Source organism: Leiobunum rupestre, chromosome 8, assembly GCF_980474605.1.
Source record: "Leiobunum rupestre chromosome 8, qqLeiRupe1.1.hap1, whole genome shotgun sequence".
Lineage (NCBI taxonomy): Eukaryota > Metazoa > Arthropoda > Arachnida > Opiliones > Sclerosomatidae > Leiobunum > Leiobunum rupestre.
The window spans coordinates 23,998,287-24,019,845 of NC_143391.1; the positions used below are offsets into that span (position 1 = coordinate 23,998,287).

The window sequence follows — 21,559 nt, forward strand, 5'->3', positions numbered from 1 at the left end:
AATGACCTCCGTATATCACGAAGCACAGGGAAAGGCGGAGAGCGGGGAGCGCCAATTGTCCTGGTGGAACACCTTTCATAGTCTTTGGTTCAATCCCAACTTGTGGCACTGGGTGAAAACTCGGAACAACTCCTTCCGCGTTGAGTTTGCAAGTTCTTTCCCCACTGGCTTAAGGGGTTTTCCCCCGAGGTCTTCGGTTTCCCCTTCCATAAAAACTTGCGGTTAACGGTAATAGTTAGTGTAGGGATCTGTTGGCTCGCGTGGCTTGCCACCACCCTCCTACGCATTGTAACCCAGCCACCTGTATTAAAGGCTTTAAAAGTCGCTCGATGACTTAGGCCTAGGGTGGTGCCTTGGCTATTAGCCTAGCCTAGCTGACCTTTCTATAAACTCGTAGCTAATCAGGTCAAACGCTTTCACAAAGACTTGCTAACTTAGTTATTCTTTGGTTTTAAAAATACTGCTTATGCTCATTCCTATTTGATTGAAGCGTCACCCGTAAAGTCGATTTTCAAAATATAGCTAAGGTAGCCTACGTGAAGATAGTATATTTCGAAATATAATAAGTCCTTAACTGAACTATTTACAAAATCAATGAAATATATTTAATTAACTCTTTATAATGGTTTGTATAAAACTATAACCGTTAAATGAGTAAGATTTTGATAAACAATTCACTATTTATCCAGACCACTAGGTTGGCAGGTGTGCCAGATAATTATTTTTTGAGCCTCCCTGGTTCATGAAAAATCGGGCCAAACCTTCTATATACAAAAGTAAACAACCACATAAGTAGTATTTTATAGAATATTAGAATGGTCTATAGGTGTTTCCATAAAATACGGGAGGTCACGTGTAAATTATTTTTATACGTCACTAGCTATAGTTCTTGAAGATAGAGAACACACGCTGGAGTCGATAAAGATTTTGGAATTTGAATTCCACGTGCGAAACGTGCGTGCCAATAAAGTACTAAAAAGCTTAAGATCGTGACGCGGAGAAAAACATTTTAAACTATTAATATTTTTATTGCATTATTTTTTAGAAACACCTAATGATGCATTTTTAAAATTTAATATTTTTTTGAGAAATCTAACGACAAAACACAAACACATAAAGAAGACTTCGAAGTAGTTATCGTTTGTTCCAGAAATAACCTTTCCTTTCGAATTCTCAGGAAAGAGAAAATGATAAAGGATATAACACCATTTAATTTATAGTTTATAACTCTTTGCAATGCAGTCCATAGGTGGATCCTCTTAACTTATCATTTATAATTAGCTTATTATTTCCGAATTTTCCGCGCTATTTTTAGCGCCAATTAATAAATTTAGAAGCAATTTTTTTTTGCTCTGACTCTAGAAATGATTTTGCAAAATAACCTTTTCAGAAACGTATTTTGGAAATCAACTTCGTTTCTAAAGTAGTTTCCGCATTTTAAAATGAAATGAGTAACGCGCGTAAAACTTTACAGCGTATTCGGATAATTATCTTTTATTGAATTTTCCGTGGCGTAAACTAATATAGTATTCGCCACAAATATTTTTCTATTCCGAAACCAAAAATAAGTCAAATTTATTCGTAAATATGTTGAAAACATGTTTATTTTTGATTTGCCTGAAATTTATATTGGGAGCTGGAGTATTTTTAGCCTGGAGAGTAGGAAAAATATTCGGGCTTAGATTTACGTTACTCTCACGTTTTTGATAAATATAATAATTTTCTTGAATGCATTTTAATATAGCGTACAAAATAAGGCGTAGAAAAATGAACTATTCGAAAATTCAAATTCCGGAAAAAACTGTTTAGTAGAATAATTAATAACGGGGCAAAATTTCACCATAACCTTTGTAAGATCTCACTTCTGTTGGGTTTATTTAAAATATGCTTAGGGTATCAGCTTTCATAGTTAGTTGAAAGCTTCTCCCTGAACAGTGGTGTAAGGCGGTTCAAACACTTTTACAGGAGCTATGGTCAATTTTTAACCTATTACCAGTTAGTGTAGACAGCTGTTGGCTCGCGTGACTTGCAGGGCTTGCCACCACCCTCCTACGCATTGTAAAAGTCGCTCGATGACTTAGGCCTAAGGTGGTGCCTTGGGTATTAGCCTAGCTGATTATTATTAGTGTATAATAGTGTTGTTAATTTTCCGGAAAAATAAAATGCGGAAAAATTTAAAGAAAATTTTCCGAATTACGGAAAATTTTCCACAAATCGGAAAAATAAAATATTTAAACATAAATAACTTTTTAAGAGTTTTTAATTTTTAACTTTTTATCGATATGAAATGTCTAATAACAGTAAACATACTACAAAACATTAATAGTGATGCATTGATAATCAATTTAAGGCTAGTCTAGAGGTTTAGTTTTACTTTTAGATTCGAAAAAATTAGTCGAAAGTGCCGCTTTATTTAAAATTGCAAACAATATTAGACTATTCATGGAATTAAAACTTTTTTATTTTTTTCGGAAAAAAACGGAACATTTTCCAGAAAAGCACTAACATTACTTCCCTTAAAGATGTAAAATGTAAAAAATTACACTGCGTAGGGATATTTAGCTATTGAAAAAATAATTTTTGGATAAATCACGTTACGAGTGAATAACATTTAAGTTTTTGGAAAAAAAAATATTGAAATCTTTAACTTTAAGACACGTACTCGGAAGAGAAAAGTAGACCTCGTAACCGTAACGAAGAAAAAATACTGATTAAAAAGCGTTCTACATCATTAAGAAATTTTCGAAAAATTAAATCATAAAAAAGCACGTTAGTTTTTTTAGACGAAAGTAAGAGGTGGGTGGGAAAGAATATAAAGCTCACTTACAAGTTAGTGATTGACGATACGTTGGGGAAAGAACTTCACGGCAGGCTGGGGAAAAAACCTACGAAAAATAGAGTAACGTGTAGTGGTATTTCGAAAAGGAGCTGGATGACTAAATGGATCTCGTTAAGGAAAACCTTTTGCCAAAGCCTTTTGCGCGTTCTACGCCTCGCAAGATTCTTAGCCCCCCTCTCCTCTCAACTATTCTTTTTTTTTGTTCGGCTTTGCCAGAGTTTATAATCTTTGCTCATTAAGTGGGATTAGTCGCTCTTATAAACTTTTATAGTGGAAAAAGAGGTCTGTAAGAACCTTCTATTCCTAACTCCTAAAGGGGGCTTACTATAAATTTCGCTTTGCACGTTGCTATTTCTATGATTGTATCTGTTAAATAACTCGGATTTAAATGTTTGCAAAAGCGCATCATTTATTTGGAGCTTGCCCAACTTATTTTCATTTAAGATTTCGCGAAGAAAGGAGCGAAAGGCAATTCTTTTATTTCTTTAGTTAGAATTTATGATTCTACCCATGTTTTTTTTTCACAGCTGCTGCTTTGAAATTTTTGGCAAATGAAATCGGATCTCAGATTTAGGTTGAGTAGATGGTTAGCGAATATTTTTGCTCTACTTTTATCAATGACAGCGAAGGAAAGTCATGTTTTTTTTAATGAACTCAGGGTGACTTGGACACCAAATAGTTACGGGTTGTAAGAAAGACTTATTTCTTTTATATTTTTTTTAACGGGAAGTAGTTCGGGAAAGAAGGTTTGATCGAACTTATCCTTTTTCTTCTCCACAAAGGTTTAAGACGTAAAAAATAGGCCTACGCCTAAAAAAATTCTTTATCATCGAGAAACTTCCACCTCAATTTGTATTTTCTTTTTATCTTATTTCATTCTTTACAGTCCCGCTGGGATATTTTTTATACGTACGGATTTAGGCCTAATGGATCAGACCCTCTATTAGAGAGAGGTAAATCTGAAATCGTTAACAAAATGACCCTCGACCATCAATTTCACGGCCGATTGTTAGAAGCCACCAATCAATCAGATCGTTTTAAAATTAAATTCTACGTTAATAACGACTATAATATATCCGAAGGCATGGCAAAAAATTTTTATATAGTCAATTTTTTATTATTTACATCATCATTTACAGTATTGTTTCCCGATCTAATGGCCAAACTTTATGAAAAGAAGAATTTATTTAAGTTCACAGATAAGATATACGTTCGATTCGTGACTCTCGAAAGAAACCACACCCAGATACTTAATACTATAATATTTCACTCCGGTACGACCGCGCAGTTAAAAAATAAAAATAAATTGTACATACAAGCATACGCTTCGAGAGTACGTGCCCCTGTATCCCCCTGGCTACACCTCTGATATTCTTGATGATTAACGTGAGCTGAATACATTTTTGCTGATTATAGTCAAGGTGGGAAAACCTTTCTGTCTCTATGGGCTTGTCTTAATGTACTTAAATTTAATATTTTCGGAACTTAATAGGGGATTCAGAAAAAGATCGGTGGTCATATGATTGTATAATATTGTAACATAAGTGTGGCACTTCCCCAGCACCGTAACCAGGATTTGATTTCAGGGTGGGCACGCAATGGAAAAAAAAATTGTACATACAACCATACGGTTCAGGGTGGGCACGGCCCGACCGCCCCCCCCCCCTGGTTACGGCCCTGCACTTCCCATTCTTCCATGCAAAAGTTTTACTGCGAGCTATTCACAAGACAGACCGTTTTGCGTCCGCTTGCTCCCGCGTCAAGCTTGTTTTCCACTGGCGCGCGCAACGACGCGTTTCTCAGCTTTGAAACGTTCAAACGTTTTACGCGCGTAAAGAAAATAACATTATGACGCGCGCTAGTGGAAAACAAGCTTCACACGTAGCCTTTGACAGCGCCTCGCTATGGGGAGATTTTCTTCTTGTGATGACGTCACTCCGTTAATAGCTCTCAGTAAAATATTCCCCAAAGTGACAAACTTATGGAACAACATGTTTGAAATGATTGAATTTAGATTGCTGGTCTTCAGATTTCGGAGAGCCAATTTTCTCTCGATTTCTTCGGTTTCTTCTTTCCATAAACACCTGTAGAGGTTAACGGTAATAGTTAGTGTAGGGAGCTGTTGGCTCGTGTGGTGTGAAGGGCTTGCCAACACCCTCCTACGCATTGTAACCCGGCCACTGGTTTAAGGCATTAAGAGTCACTAGATGACTTGGGCCTAAGCTGATGGCTTGGGCCTAAGGTGGTGCCTTGGGTATTAGCGTAACTGATTATTATTATTATTATTATTATTATTATTATTATTATTATTATTATTACTATTATTATTATACACGTATGGAATCAGCTCTCTACACTCGTAGGAGTAAGGGCTAGTTTTCACTAGGCCAAAAACGCCACGACGGCTAGCTTCGACGCCAAAAATCCCCGTTAGGCCTAATACAATATTTTTTGCGTCCGCCCTCACCCGTTAGGCCTAATACAATATTATCGCGTCCGCCCTCGCCCGTTAGGCCTAATACAATATTATCGCGTCCGCCCTCGCCCGTTAGGCCGAATACAATATTATCGCGTCCGCCCTCGCCCGTTAGGTCTAATACAATATTATCGCGTCCGCCCTCGCCCGTTAGGCCTAATACAATATTATTGCATCCGCCCTCGCCCGTTAGGCCTAATACAATATTTTTGCGTCCGCCCTCACCGTGGTTGCGTTTCAGTCCTAGTGAAAACCAGCCTTTAACGAAGATAAGATATCCTTGAAATAGGGCGTGACGACAACGTATTTGAAGAAGCGAACAAAGTTCCCATAAACGTAACCCTTTCTGGGTTCATCTCATTCACTCTCGCTCCGCCGTTCCCCTTTTTTCTTTCCTGTATAACCTCAAAAGCTGAGGGCTATTCAAGCGCTTCATTTCCGAGTTGATAGCCCGCTTCTGTTCCGCACTGACGACGCCTCTTTCAAACCATTTATTAGCCTTTATTTATCCGAGGCTCATCTCGACTTCCGCACCCTACCCTCGCCACTTTCGAAAACTGTCCTAGTTCCGAATTAAAGTTTTTTTCCGAAGTTCATTGAAAATTTGACTCGCTCTCAACATTTTATTGCCTATTTATTTTGGTCGTACATTACTATCATATTGCCGACTATTTGTTAACTGTCGTAAGTGGAAAAGTCTAAAGCCGTTTAATTTTTTTATCATCCGAAATAAAATATCGTTGTAAGACTTTCTAAAGGATAGTCACTATAATGGTAAAGTTCAACTTTTATTCGCCTCATTTCGGGAAATTTATCAACCTTAGTTCCAAAATCAGTTACCTCATAAAAATAAATTTTAGTAAAAAATCGTTTTAGTTTTAAAGTATAGTCAAGAATGTATTTATTTATTCTCAGGGAGAATGAATATGTTGAGATTATTTTTAGCGTTTCTCTAATTCCACCCGTTGTGCCCCCCGGGATGCTCCTCCGTTTAAAATAAATCCAATTCGTCCTGCAATCTCATTGGTTATTAAAAATTACGTTTTTCGACGCGATTAACGCTGCTGCGAGGACGCAAAAAATAAGACCGCCTCCTAGGACTAGCAAATCTAGTGAGCGCTATATTTTGTCTTCGTAGCGAAAAAGTAGTTTTCAAACCTGAAACGTAGGTATATATCATCCTTGGTTTAAAACTTTCAACGCGAAACGCGGGCAAGGCTTAAGGTTTTTCAAAGCGTATTGAGAAAATTCAAAATTATAAGATATCGCCTTCAGAATCACGATTATTGTTCATAAGTAAGTATATTTATGATAGCAAATAATAGTTTTAACATTTATCATCTTTATAATGTAGAAATTATCAAGTTCAATCAAAACGAGGCGAGTTTCTCAAAATTTAAAATCCCCAGCAAAATCCTTTTCATACTTGTTAAAATACGAAAACCACTTTGAAACGAAAACGGTACCATTTCTTTTCAAGCCGAAAACGCTTCACATAAAATTATATTTCAGTTTAAAAAAATCTTGGCATTCAATTCTTATAGATGGCCCTTATTGTATGACATTTTCATATAACAATAAGGAAATCTTTTAACAACTTTAAATGTCTGAGATACATTCCCTTCAAGTACGTTGTACGTTCTTAATAAGTATTTCAAAATGAGGTACCCCGTTTTGTGACTGACCAAAATATACGCTGGAAAATGTCTTGGATTTGTATGTTACTGGTTGATGAGGACGTTGTGAGAAAGTATATCTTAAAGCTTGGAATTTTACGTTAACTTATGCTAATAAAAACCATTATAAATTTTTCTCCTAAGTAAGGAAGTTATGGTTGAAATTTATGGCTACAAATGAGCAATTTTGAGGAGGTTACGATATGTTTTTTGAGTTAGTCTTAGAAATTGTTTTGGTGGGCTAAATATGCTGAAAAGGGCCTAGGCACTCCGCTGAAAAAAAAGTACAATTTAAAGTTGTTTTCCATTTATAATTATTTAAAATATAAATCTTGACTATTCACTAACCACAAAAGATAAACAAAATCATTAATATTAATATTATTATTATTAAAAAATTTTCATTAACCACAGCAATTCAAATAGAAATTGCACGTAGTGTAGTGTTGCCAGCCCGTAGCCAGAAAAATTTCGTTAAGGGGGCAGTAGCTTTTTGTGAGGGGGCACATTTTTTCTGTTACCTAATTTCGAAAAAAAAACATAAGTGGCGCCGTGAAATGTTTTTGGTGTTCAACAAAAAACCCTTTCTTTCTGAAGCAGACCGTTCTACAACTTGTATTTTATTAAGAAATAGTTACCTATAAATAACGATCTAAACCTTAGACAAAGACAAGTGGTCGAAAAGGAAAATTTCTACGAATAGAAGTTTAAGAAACTAATAAAGATGAAGGGGCTGATAATATTCTTTGAGGGGGAATGGATTAAATTGAGGGGGCAGGTGGGGGCAGATAAAAATGTCATTTGAGGGGGCAACATTTATTTTTGAGCCCCCCCCCCCGTGGCTACGGGCCTGGGTGTTGGTTAAATTTATAGAAATAACTTTCACAACACGAGATGTTATTATAGTCAGGGCTTGCGTTTTATTTTGGTTCAATTATTATTTTTTTTGTGATTCATGAAAAATCAAGATTTATAGTTAAAGTTGGGTAAGAATGCAAACTAACTTTTGAAGCGTACAGTTTTTACCACAGGCGTCATCGTGTTTTATGACACCTGTACAACCTTTCTTAATTTATCCTTCTTAAAAACCCATTTGTAAATTTTAACTTTAACGACATCCACTGTCTATTGTTTAGCATGGTTTTTCATCCGCAACTATCGAAAAACAGATAAGTATTTTTACCTTGAATACACGTTGGAATACGAGCCCTAGGCAATTGCCTATATTGCCTAGTCAGTAACGCGGTCCTGTCTGTATGTTAACGCGAAACACAGGCTTCATGGTCTATAGAGGAAAAACGCCACTCGCTGGTGCTTCGATCGCTGGGCTGATTTGATTTTTTAGGGAGAAGTATTTAATTCCTATTACAGCGTGATGTGGATTGAGAACAATGATAAAAATCGTCCACTCTCCCGACAGTAGAAATAAGTACACTCTTGTTGTAAATCGAGGGGCTGACCGTGCACTATCCGTAAATTCGTAATCGGTGTACAAGCCCGTAGCTTTGATTCTACTAAAGTGATTACGTAATCGATTACAGAATTTGCACTACCAAAGACTGTACTCGCTGTAATCGGTGTACAGAATTTAAGGAAGTGGCTAGCCCCTCGGTGTAAATGAAGGTTGAAATACCCTTTAGGAAAACGCTAAACAAGCAAACTCGGTTAAGTCCATTTGCCTAGTTTTGAAACTAAGAAAGCGAAATGTCCGAATCTCGGACATTTAAAATTTTTCTTTAATTTATGAGCTTAATTTTTTTGTAGTTTAACGAGAATAATCAAATGGTTAGTTCCCAGTTTCTAAGGTGAATTAGATTGAAAGTGGTATTTGAAAACTGTGGCTTTCCCGCGTAAGAACTGTCAGTCTAAAGCTTCGAGTCGGAACGCTAATTAGCAGTCACTCCGCGTCCATCCCGCGAAACTCCCCAAGAACGCTCGATTAAAATTCCGCCCTGAGAATTGAATCGAGTGTAGACGGAAGTAGCCGTGTTTCCGCAATATTTTACGGGGCTCACCGCTTTCGTGTCTACCGGAAGTTGTTGTAATGGGCGTCACCGGACTTTCTTTCGCCTATTTTTCCGACTATAATATAAATGACCGTCTTTTGTCTCGGGAATCGGGAAAGCTTAAATTATGATTTTCCATAGTCGCAGTATTATCCAAGATGGGGTCGAAATATCCCGAGAGTGAATTAAACGTAAGGAAATATAAATCAAATGTTAGAATATGTAGATCAGGTAGGCTAATTTCGGTTCCGTTCGTTCGTCTGATAATTTTGTTTTTAGCTCATCTCAACTTCGATCAATACGAAAGTTTAATTTTCCCGGAACCCTTTTCTCGCCATTTCCTTACGTTTAATGGCCGCTTTTTACGGAACAAAGGGGCTTTTCGCTCGTTTTATTTCCTGATTCGGAAGTCCCTGGCCTTAACGCTTTTCTCATCTAACAAAAACCCACAAATTGGGCCGGATTTCTACCCTTTCCTTCTCTCTCTAATTCCTTTCAGTGGAGCTTCGCAACTTTTGTCCTAATCGAGATTAGGCGGCGGAGGGATACGCCGTAAATGAACTTTATTTATACGCGGAGGGAAGGGGGTAGAGAAATCTATGCAATTTTACTCTTAAAAGCGAGCTAAAAGGTTTTACGCGGAGCGCGCTTCCCCCGGGACTAAGGACAAAGACGACCTAATAGTACGAATTACTGTAGTAAAAAGGTAAAGTTTACCCCTACCGCCAACCGTCCCAAATATAAAATCTTTGGCTCGAAACCGTTGTTGATGGCAGCCATTTCTAATTCGTTTCTTTACCCCGAGCTTAAATCGTTTAGCGTTGCCGCAATTGCTTCTCCGTGAAATTGGCGCGCCAGTTCAAAAAGAATGGTTATAAAGTACTTCGTGTGGGCGGCCAATTCGGGCGATTGTCTTTCTTATCAGGCATTTGTCTCCCCCGAAGGTACCTAGCGAAGAGAGAAGAGCTTAAGTTCTATCGCGGTACGACGCCATTTGCCCTCATTCCAAAGTTGCGTTTCAACCAGATCCAGGAAATTAAAGCTTATCTTTATTAGCGAATGGAACGAGGAATTTGAGGCCATTTACATATATGTTTGGCGTGGATGAGGTAGGTATTACCAGAAGTACGTCATAAATCTCTATGAGAGAAGCATCCCCAAACGTGCACCTTCGCGAGGTTGAGCCAGGGAAACCTGCGAGGCTATTATGTAAAAATTTAAAAATATAAAATCACAAAAAATCATGTTCCGTCAAAAATGACGATGCGCGTGTATGGAAGAGGCTGCTATCGAAATATCGAACTATCGATAGTATTGGAAAAATTCAAAATTGTGGCGGTCTGTTCGTGATTTTAATGAAATGCTTCGACATACGGTGCCAATTCAAGTCTTGGGCACCAAACATAAATAGGTAATTTACGTCCGCTTAAGCATTTAGTTTATGATTTGACTAAAATACCGGATATAGCGCAACATACTGCCACATAGGAGTAACAAACACAAGGAGAACGCAGCTAGCCTTTAAACACGCTAACGCAGTGTTGTGTACAAATTTCATGGAACGAGCTTTTACACTGAGCGTTTTACGGGCGGGGGGGAAGACAATTTCCGAATTTTCCCCTTCCGACGGCAGCAGGCGCTAAAGCGTCTAACCAATGAAAAATGTACGCAAGAAAATGCACGAATTTTGACCGGTTGCGTTCTCCTTGTGTGGGGTGCTGTGTTTGTTGCTCCTAGCTGCCACTACTTAAAATTGAACTTACACAATTGATAGTTTGATATTTCGATATCCGCCCCTTCTCCAGATCCGCTATCCCATTTTTGACGAATCGAGATATTTTTGTCATTTTTTATTTTTCCAGAATAGCCCTCCTGGCAAATCATCAGACACGTATACGCAATATTGAATTTTGCCCCTAGAGGTGGAAAAACCATGGAAGTACGATTTTCCACACGGTTTTTAACAGGAAAACAATAGGTGGAAAAAAACGCGGAAAAATCTAGATTTTTCCACCCGGTTTTTCTACCCTTGGCAAAATTGTGCCAACCCTGCTAGGTACACGAGGCTATAATTTCTGAAGCTCTGTTCACACTGTACAATTAATTGGGCCACTTAACTGTATCCAACTAATTGTAAGCAAGAAAAATGAATAGTGTGAACAGAAAAAGTGGGAACAGTTGTTACAATTTGTCTGTTCACACTATACAATTTTCTTGCTTACAATTAGTTGGAAACAGTTATGTGGCCCAAATAATTGTATAATGTGAACTGGGCTTTACACACTGTCCCAAAATACCTTCCAATACTTGTAACCACTTCCGTATAAAAAGCGCGGTGACAAACGCCTTAACTCAAAGATAATCTGGAAACCAAAAAGTAATTTTTTAAATATCTTTTATTGGTCATTTTGAAAAAAAAATCTCCAAGATAATATTCCAATTTCTGATTGTATATTACGAACTTAATTAACGCTGGTTTTTCTTTCTAAATAATTTTTAAATCAACTGTGTTAATGTAGACCATTACAAAATGGTAGTCTAGGTGTCACCTTCAGTAAACGAGCCCCTATTTTACTGAAGGGGAACTTCGACCCTCTTCATTATTATATTCGTTTTTATTTTTTTTTTAAATTGTATTTTTTTCACCTACGATGACGTAATTTCTCGTTTTTATTCAAATTGGTCGGCCAGTGTGCAGCTTAAAAATTTGTTATTGTATTTACGGGATTAACAAGACGCACTCTAACTCTTTTTTAACAATATACTGGTTTTACAAAATAAGTGCTAAGTATTATGTGCAGAAGACAACATGGTCCCAATTTGTTTATATATATTTATGTATATTATAAATCTCGGTAGCTTCAACGATATATTAACTATATATTTGTCCTTGAATTTCAATATACTTATTCACATTATAATCGCTTATAATAAGCGTACGTGATACTTTATATTCATTTACATAATCGCCTAATTTTCGGCCTTTTCCGTTCTTCTGGAAGTGAGGGCGAATGAAACGAGCCAAATTTGATAAACAGCGTTTATCACTCGGCTTTTGATTTATTTTTATCGTACAAAATATCGTAAGTTCGAAGTCCAAGACTCTTTCTCGACCTTGGCGTATTTTACAACGACATTTTTCAAAGTTTTATTCGAATGTTTCGAGTTAAGATTACGAAAATAATGCTCCGAAAAATAGTATATCTTTTTAATGTTCGTGTTAGGCAATTGCTTTCTTTTCCATTTTTATTTTAAGTACGCGTTTTTTTTTCAAAGGATTTTGGTCGTTATTGTCCTGTTTGCAAATTGAAATTTTGCGAATAAACTAGGCTTATAGTACCGTGTTTTTCCGTGTTAAAAATCCGCGAATGGATTTGAATTTTTAGGTGAAAATTGAACCCTGAATTGTATTTGCCTCGTTAGAATGAAATTAGTTTTTTTTCACATTTATTAACTCTGTCGCGAACTCGGGATGGTCCAATGATCATCGGCGTGTGGATAGATGCGAAATTTATACTTGATGGCATCGACCTTGATATCGGCTTTGCGGGTGGCTTCTTGACGCGAAAAAACGATTATTTTGGCGGGGATGTACGAGAAACGGAATTTAGCGAAGGGTGATATGTTCTACAATTTTGATAATTTTTAGCAGCAGCGGTAGTCGATGAAATTAGGTCTGCGTAAAAGATAATATTGTGGGACGAAAACGAATGAGCGTGGTGAATCTGGGCTTGGATCACTGGTTTATCTTTTCCCGATTGTACGGAAAGACACTACATCGAGGTAACGGAGTAGAAAATTTGAGAAATTTGTCGAAATGAACTTTAGCGACGGTTACGTACGGTCCTTTCCTCGCTTACTCGATCGTTAATTTACGGGTTAACACTTCCACTCATAGTACGTACACGACAATAGTACAATTAAGTACTGACCACGACGAAAAAGGTGGGGATTGGGTACAGTGGATTTCTTGTTTGGGTTTCACGGGGAGTTGTCTCCTCAGAGGATATCGTTGGAAACTTTTGAGCTTTTGGTAATGTTGGAGGCGTTTCCGGCGACTGTTTCCCGCTCAGTTCGCTCGTAATCGCCTCGCGGTCTGCAGGCCCTCTGGGGACTGCAGGAGATAACTTTGCGAAACGCTTTTCGGAAGTTTTCGCTCAAGAAGGCGTACAGTATCGGATTAACGCACGAGTTCATGTAGGCGAGAATGTGAGCGCCAATCTGCAGAATGATTTTAAAAGTGTTTAATTCGTACGCGTTGACACTCTTCAGCACCAAGACGATCTGTTCCTCGTCGCGGACATCCAATGAACCGAGAAAATTTGGGAAAAGGAAATGGAAAGCCGGGATATTTTCGATTAGCGTATATTGGTAATTTGGACTTGGCATCAGTGGCGCACCCGTGGGGGAGGACTGCTGGGAAACTCAGATAAAAACGGTAAAAAGATCGTAATGGAGGGGCCCTCGCAGCAGCCCACCTTCCGGGTGCACCACCGTTCGGCTGACGAAGTAGGCGGATTGCTTACCTGTATCGGGCACCAACAGACGGCGAAGATGACCACGACGACGACGACCAGACGAGTGACCCTCTTCTTGGAGCGGACGCTCTCGGCGCTGCATCTACCGCCGGGAGCGACGCCAAACCAGAGCCTCTTCAGCATGAGCAGATAAAGAACGAAAATGAGCGCCAAAGGGATGATGTACGACGACAGGAAGAACGAAACTTGGAAAGCGGCGTAGTTGTATCCCTGCGCCGCCAAGAAAATGCACACCGAGTAGTTTTTCTGGGCGAAGGGGTAATGAATTTCTCCGTGGGCCTCCAACACGGGAATGCAGCTGATCTGCGATGACGGACCAAAACAAAGGATTGAAGCGATAAAATTGAAAAAGCCATCGTAGGGTTGGGATACGTACCAGAATGACGACCCAAGTGCAACTGATGGCTACGTAGGCGTTTCTTTCGGTTCTTATGGACATGGAAGCTATGGGGTGTACTACGGCTAAAAAACGATCCAGCGACTAAAGAAAAATGACGTTAAAAAAAGACAGTACATGTATCTTCTGGTTTATTTAGTCGTACCATGAGTACTAAGGTGTATATGGAGGCGTAGGCGCACACGATGACCAGATACTGAACCACACGACACCAAATATCTCCGAACGGCCAATAGGGAAGAGCGTAGTCCCAAGCCGTAAAAGGAACGCAGAAGACGATGAAGAGAAGGTCAGCCATTGCCAAATTGATGATCAGAATGTTCGTCGTCGACCGCATCTATATCGCGAATACCGTATTACCTTTACCTTTCAGTGTAAGGAGTGAAACATTTGCTCTTTACCTGCGGGTTGCAGAGTACGACCACAACTACCAGGGCGTTTCCGAAGAGTCCCACAACGACGATCAAGCCGAAGAGTATGGGCACCACGATGGCCAGCACCTTTTCCATGGCTTGCGCGTCTTCGTAATCCGGCGAGTAATCGTCCGTCGCCATGTTCATGCAAGTGCCGTTCACGCAGATGCTGGTGTCGTTCCACATACTCGAACCGTTCAAGTCCGTGAAGTTGTACAACGGCAAACTGATGTTGAAAATGTCACCCTGATTGCCAGTAAAAGAAATTATTTAACGAAAGTCATATCATTAATTTGCCATTCCTTAGAAATCAATTCTGTTATAAAACTTTTTTTTTTATAATCTATCGCGATAACTTCCTTCCGATATGCTTAATCACGAAGCTGTTTCTATTCGATTAAATGTCCACCGCTGTGTTTTACTGAAAACGCAACAACAAAATGAAAAGGAAATGGGAGTTTCTTACCAAAACGATCGGCTGATTGACGAGTCGGGCCAACCCACCAACCGTTCTCCCCACCCCGGCACCAGCCACGTCCGCTTGCAACCTCCTCGGTTCCACGTCGCCGTCGTCGCCGGCCAGGAAGACCTCCGGGACAAGGTCACGACCACCGTACGAAGACGATACGATCTCCGGGAGATCCATCTCCAGTTCGTCCAAAGACGAGTCCGCCATTCTTCAAGGTTATTTCGTCGCGGTCAAGGTCGCCGTTTGTTTGCCCAGTCGAGTGGCGGCGATGCGCCTGATGAAACGGAAAGACGACGGCATCGCGCGAACGCGTGGACGTTCGATGGATCACTCGCTTTTCCTCTGACTTTCAGTTTTTGTTTGTTCTTCGATTCTTCACTCGGCCGAAGACTAAATTGGGTTTTATTCAGTCTCCTGTCGGGAGGATCGCTCCCTGCTCCTGTCCGACAGATTTCCCCATCTCCTAATCCAATCTGGAAAAACAAAAAGGGGACGTTATTTGATAAAGATTCGATGCCAAAATCTTCAATATTTATAAGTAATAGTCCTAAATTATTATGTAGTTTTAGTAATGTATATACGTTATTTTGTTTCGTCCAGGATGATTTTTATTTACTTATATTTAGTAGGATGACTGTGTTGAGACGACGTTTCTAACAATCCACCTCAAATGGCCGCAGTATTTCATAGATTCCCTTTAGCTGGTTTCACACTCAACGGAAAATTAGCAGCGTAAAGTTGAACGTTAGCGGTATATCGAATGGGAATCAATTTTCAGCTCGGCGTTTATTATCGTCTTTGCGGCATACTTTCCGTCGAGTGTGAAACCAGCTTTAAACGTATGTCTCCCGGCGCGATTGAAATACATGTGGCTGACGGTGGAAAACTAGACTATAATATACGCGGATTGTCTGAACATAATCGTTATCCTAAAGTATAAATAAATCGATTTTGTTTTCACTATTGATATTAACGCTTCCAGGCCTATTTACACAAGCCCACATTTTGCAAAACATTGTTGGCCAATACGGGTATCAAAACCTAGATAGTTTTCCAGTGTGAATGGCCAATGAAATTTGGAAAAATTATTCGGCAAACTAAAGCTTTTGTTGATACAATTTTTAAAGATGGTCGTTTATGATTAAGGTCTAATGTTAAATATTTAAATCTAATAATTTTCGTACAAATAGTTTTGATGTAAGAGATAAAATATCAATATTTCACACTATTATTATTATTATTATTATTATTATTATTATTATTATTATGAATAAATAATTTTCTAACTTTATCGTGGTAAACCTCGAAAAGTCGCTAGTGTAAAGTCGGAATATGTGTAGACTAACGCCTCAAACGGTATGTCTATTTGTCCCGAAAATTGGGGGCAAATAGTTGATAACAGTTCGAGGTACTATTTAACCCCGAATTTGGGGGTAAAAGCCTTAGCCGCACGGGCGGAGCTAATAAGCCCCGAAAATTAAGGAACCCCGATAATCGGGGGTAATTAGCAATGTCCGCGCGGCTAACGCTTTTGCCCACGATTGTCGAGGCAATAGTACCTCGTACAGTTATAAACTATTTAGCCCCAATTTTGGGGAGCAAATAGGCAACGACTATTTGCCCCGAAAATCTGGGCTAAATAGCAACGGCTAAAATTTAATCGTGTGAATACGCCTTTCAAATGCGCTGTGCATTAGTATTTTTTTTGGATAGAAGTATCGGGTTATGGAGTTGCTGTAGCCGTAAGTGAAATAGATTAGGGAGTCGGGAGGTATGTTCTTAATAATAAGAAAGCGGTCGTTAAATTGCCAATTATTTGGGAATTAATCGGGCCATTTCTCGTTCGTTTTCCCCACCTCTTTTTTTTGTTCTGTCGGTATCGCAGCCCCCCAAGAAATCCTAAGACTAGGCTCTGGTTTTTACGGGGCTTCTTTATTGTCGCCGCGTATGTAATATTGTTTCGCGGATAATCATTTCTCAATGACTCTCAGACACGAGATGGCGCGCGACCTCTTTTCTTTCTATCCCCCCCCCCACTGCACGCGTTACAAAAGAAAACACGCCCTATGTGATCGCCTTGGAAACGCTCGTACAGTCCGTGAGAGATCAGCCCCGACTTTTCTAGATCAAAGAAAATAAAGTAAAGGAATGGAAAATGTACCTTCCAGGAGACGTTAATAATATTAATCAATAATATAAATCAGCTAGGCTCAATTCGGCGAGCGACTTTTAATGGTTTTATTTCCGGTGACTGGGTTATATTGCGTAGGATGATTACGGACGCCCACAGACATTTTTCTAAGGGGTATAGGCATCTTCATACCCTTATTAGCGTATTTGAAGATACTGTATTGGTTACCCTGGCCACCTACGAGGAGGGTGGGGGAAAACTCCCTTCACTAACCTCAATAAATATTTATGGAAAGGGGAAACCGAAGAATCCATTGCAAACCCCATTTCACTAGTGGGTAGAACCAGGGTTGTAGACAGATGGTTCGATCACTTAGATGTTTTATTTGGCGAAGCATTTTTCTACCACGGATGGCGCTAATGACGCTAAGTAGCTCCTACAGATATTTTGTGGGCTTTACCTCATTACACTGGAGTACCTACGGAAAGGGAACACTACCAAGTTTTCGTGTCGATCGATCTCGGTTCTTTATGATCTCTAAATTAGTTAATTGTCGCTTTGTTATAAATTCATTAACAATTTAATTTTTGAAATTGTGAAAAATCTAAGCAAACCTAAGATAATTAAAAGCCAAAAGGCAAAACTACGGTCAGTGTTATTCCTTTATTCATTCTAGTACAAAATTTATATTCCAGTTCCAATAAATATCAGAGAAACTGAAATTTAATGTTCTCTAATTATAAATATTAAAAAAATAAATTTCCTTAAAATTCACACGTGTAAAAACGAAACAGAAATTAAAGCGATCCAAGGTACCTTGTAAAATTAAAATTTCCCGCTGTTTCCTATAAATTAGGCTGCACCTCAGTGCTTATATATATTGGGGGAACGCCCATAAGTATTTGAAGGAGCTACACGGTGTCGGGTGCGCCATCTATTGGCCACTTTATCTTTAGCTAAACTCTCCTATGGTAGAATTGCTAAGTGATCGAACCATCTCTCTACCACCCTGGAACTATTCCTTCTACGTTGAGTTTGCAAGTTATCTCGACACTAGTTAAAGGGGTTTTCATCCGAGTTCTTCGTTTTCCCCTTCCCATAAAAATTTATCAAAGTATAGTGTCTTTTCAAGTCTTAGCTACAACTTAATTTACTACGTTCATCAGCTTAATTTCACTCTTCACCAACGATATAGCTTGTAGAGGTTAATGGTAATAGTTAGTGTAGGGAACTGTTGGCTCGCGTGGCATGAAGTGCTTGCCACCACCCTCCTACGCGTTGTAACTCGGCCACCTGTTTTAAGGCATTATACTTGGGCCTAATGTGGTATTATTATTAACTTAAAACTACCTTAACCTTTGAAAGCTCCTGTTTTCGTCAAAAATAGACTAAGCTTCCGTTATGTAATAACATTACCGGAAGTACGTAGCCTTAACATAATGCGCCATGAAAGTTCTATTCCTCTCTCTATTTTCTTCGTGTAGATCCCTGCCAAGCAACAGCCTTCGTCTTCGTCCGGTAACGAGACTTAAAGAAAAGGTGGACCGGGACCGTCAAGACGAGGCGCTGGGCGGCTGCACTAATTCGAGTAGCGGTCGCGCGTAAAAAGGGTGGACGAAAGAGGAGGCGCCAAATTGGACTCGGGTTAGAAAAAAGGAAAGGACTCGATCCGGATAATAACGTATTTCCAGATGAAGGAAGGAGAGTTGAAATAATAGCCTAGATTATTTTTAATTGTAACATTGTCCGACTTTTTTTTAAAAGGGTCACCTACAACCGGGTACGAGTGAAGGCGTTTAGCTTCCCCCATACCCGACGAACGTTCGTTTTAAGAAAATACAATAAGTTAAAGTTAATAAAAACCACCTATGGACTATAATGCAGTTAAATTATGCAAAAAGGTAGAAACGTTCTTATTAAAAAGGGGGCAAAAAAGCTAAACCCTAACGAGGATAAAATTAAAACGTGAAAGTCGGACCAAATAGATCTTCGAGTAAATAACAAATTAAAATTGAATTAAAATAGCCATAATTTCCAGTGGTTTAGCTTTTTTGCCCTCTTTTTACTAGGGACTTTTCTACTTTTTCGCGTAATTAAAGAAAATACATCTCGTTAAGCCTAGTTCCCACTTAGCGAAAAAAACAATTTTCGCGCTGAAAATTGACGCTCGCGAATAAAATTCGCGATTTTTTTTTCAAATTCCCCGCTAAAATCGCGGTATCTAGCGAATGTTCTATTTTTTGACGTCCACACCTGGGCGATAAAAAGCTTAAGCCAATCAGAAAACGCGTTCCCTCGATCTCTTCCGCTCCCGTCCGTCACTTATTTAGAAAAGTAACTCAGCCAACTTGACCAAGATACTGAAGTAAAGGTAATTTAAAATATTTCCCTAACCCAAAAACGTCTATCTTTTGGGCACATATACGTATTGTATATTGCATAAACCAATAAGACATTAAGTACAATTAAATTAATTTTATTGAAATTATCAACAATTTGGTTCATTTTGAAATGATGTTTTATGTTAGGCCTAAAACATTACTAAAAACCCGCACGAGTTGTTTTCAGCGTTTTTAAATTTTCGCACTAAAGTGAGAACCGCTTCCCCAGCGACCGAAAAACGGGTCTTTTTTCATTGCGCGAAAATTTTATTCGTCTCGAAAATTCGCCAAGTGGGAACTAATCTTTAAGCGGTCAGTTTAGCGCGACTCCTCGCTATATTACCATAGCGACGTCCTGTCCATCGAATCGCGAATTCGCGACAAAAACACAACACGCCGCCAAATTTGATGGGTCGTTAACGGATTGTTTATCGATTGTGATTGATAGAGTTATCGATCGGACGGCATGTACGCGGAGTCTAGTTTCAGTGGTGGTAACTCGAGGAACTTTCTCTTTAAGGGAATACGTGGCTTACGCCTATCCTTGTCCGCTTGACTATAGTGTGATTTTTGATTAATTCAGGTTGCCATACACGGTGTACGCTATTTTCATCTTTGATAAGGTTTGTTCGCTAAACGTTCGCTGTCGCGGAATTTCACGTCGCTTCGGACGAAAATGAGTCCGACATTTCGGTAGAATATGACGCCCTCGGGTAAACGCGAAAATCTTTTTTTCTCGTTTCGCTCTAAGCTAGATCGCCATATACGCTATATTTTTTATTCGCTATTGCTATGAGAAACAGAAAAGGATACTTAGAGGAGAGACGCGGAGGGGTGGGGAAAAAACGAGAGTGTGTTCCCAAGACTCAATTTCGGGGAACCGTCGAGACAACAACCAATCATGTTGTCAGGGCTCATTTTACCCCAAGGTCCGACCGAATTGAGACTGTAGACGGTTAGCGGGGGGGGGGGGGTTTCTCGAAGGGAGAAGGGATGTCCTACCTTCCCATCTTGGTCCGGAGCTTTGGCGCTAACCCAACACCATTCTAACAGGGTTAAAAGAAAAACATTGGCGAAATCCCCGTTTTTTGGTCTTTCAACTTTTTATGATTTGAAGTATACGAGATTGTTTTGACTATATTCCCGTAAGACCTTTGGGTTAAATCGATGCCGAGTCATTTTTCGAAGCTTTCCATAAGGGTGGCTGGCTCGCGAGACTGAGAAGGCAGTGCGGTGGGCGGTGGGCGGTGGAGCGCCGCGAATTTCGGAAGTGTCTGCTCACGTAACGCATCCATCAAAATCTGGGGGAAGTCTGAAAAGTGAACGCGCTGGTTTTGACCATAAAGAATGGGTGACCTTCTCCCATTGTGGCCTTATCAACCTGACCAACAGAAATACTCCTTCTTCATGGACGAAATGAAAAAATAAGGTATTGGGTCACACCGTAAAAAAATAAACGGGTTTCTTTGGCGCAATTACTTTTCCCCGCCGCTGTTTTCTATTTCCTGCGCGTTGTCGGCTTGAATTATTATTTTCCCCCAAGGAAACTACATTAAGGGAACAATAAAATATTATTCCCCAAATTCTGGACGCTTTTTCCCGATACAATTACTTTTTAGGCTTAGCTCGCTGTTAACATATTTTTTTGGAAAAGTAAATTCACTAATGACTGTAAGCCGATTTCTATAGCTACTCCGCTATCTCAAAATTTTCAATTTAAAAGGGAATTTTTTCCTTCGTAGCCTTAACGATTTTAGGTTTTTGGATATTTGATGTGAAAAAGCGTTTTTCGTATTTTGTAAAGTTTATTTTTTGGGTGGATATATAGGATTACTTTTAAGAACTTTTTTATATCAATTTAAAATGTCTTTTGAAAGATATCTTACATGTATTCTTTTTATACTCAATTCAGCGGATTTTTGTAAACCTTTTGAATGACAGTTCTTTTCGAAATAAACAAAGAAATAAAAGTATATATGTGGAAAAATTATTCAGGCTAAAACTCTGTGGATTAAGGGGGAAGACTACAGTGGCCATTGTCCAGTTTCGCGCTATTTTAAGCTGAACTGTTTTATTTTTGTGTTTTAACTTATAAAATTAATATTGATGTGTAGAACAGCCTCTTGTTTAATGCTTAAAATAATTTTGACAATTTTAAATTTCAAAGTAATTTAATTATTACGTTTTAATTCGGACCCCCGGAGCTAAACAAGTTGGGCAAGGGCCTAAACTA

The 21,559-nt window shown here is 39.0% G+C and overlaps 1 protein-coding gene across 1 annotated transcript in view; it reads right to left on the bottom strand.

The window, feature by feature from the left end:
* Positions 1-11,375: 11,375 nt before the first annotated feature.
* LOC149932813 (allatostatin-A receptor-like) overlaps positions 11,376-21,559 on the bottom strand; it is a 106,764-nt gene continuing 96,580 nt past the window's right edge. Inside the window, exons 2-7 of the mRNA XM_090155237.1 lie at positions 14,812-15,287; positions 14,334-14,591; positions 14,078-14,269; positions 13,912-14,016; positions 13,524-13,838; positions 11,376-13,281 (exon numbers count right to left, since the gene is read on the bottom strand). Of these exons, the coding sequence (XP_090011363.1) occupies positions 12,997-13,281; positions 13,524-13,838; positions 13,912-14,016; positions 14,078-14,269; positions 14,334-14,591; positions 14,812-15,021 (1,365 nt within the window). The 5' untranslated portion in view covers positions 15,022-15,287 and the 3' untranslated portion in view covers positions 11,376-12,996. The remainder of the gene's footprint in view (positions 13,282-13,523; positions 13,839-13,911; positions 14,017-14,077; positions 14,270-14,333; positions 14,592-14,811; positions 15,288-21,559) is intronic.